The sequence below is a fragment of the Myotis davidii genome, unplaced genomic scaffold (genome assembly GCF_000327345.1).
Source record: "Myotis davidii unplaced genomic scaffold, ASM32734v1 scaffold2798, whole genome shotgun sequence".
Taxonomy (NCBI): domain Eukaryota; kingdom Metazoa; phylum Chordata; class Mammalia; order Chiroptera; family Vespertilionidae; genus Myotis; species Myotis davidii.
The window spans coordinates 58808-59203 of NW_006289553.1; the positions used below are offsets into that span (position 1 = coordinate 58808).

General features: G+C 65.2%; 1 protein-coding gene across 1 annotated transcript in view; it reads right to left on the reverse strand.

Moving 5' to 3' along the window:
• The window catches only part of EXOC3L4 (exocyst complex component 3-like 4), a 14266-nt gene that overhangs the window by 1182 nt on the left and 12688 nt on the right, over positions 1-396 (reverse strand). Inside the window, exon 12 of the mRNA XM_015562795.1 lies at positions 238-359. Within this exon, the coding sequence (XP_015418281.1) occupies positions 238-359 (122 nt within the window). The remainder of the gene's footprint in view (positions 1-237; positions 360-396) is intronic.

Here is a 396-nt window from a genome sequence, read left to right on the forward strand (position 1 = left end):
CAGACACCAAGGAGGGACCGGACCCGCTCAGATTCCAGGGGTCCCCCATCCCACCACAGGACGGAGTGAAAACCACAGAGAATAGATTATGAGGCAGGGGAACCCCCTTTTCTGGGCACTCCCTCGCATGAGCTCACATCACCCTCAGGCTCCTCACCTGCCCACCAACAGGCTCAGGGATGGGACCCGCCCCAGGCCCGCAGCCTGTGGGAGCCCCGGGCAGCAGGGGGTACAGACCTGATGTCGGGGTAGCTCCCGATGAGCGCCTCCAGGTGCTGCTGGATATCGTCTTTGTAGGTCTCACCCAGGATGTCAGCCACGCACAGGATCGCCTGGTCCAGCCACGCGGCCTCCGAGCCCTGCGGAGGCAGGAAGCCGCGCCTGCCCCTGTGGGCT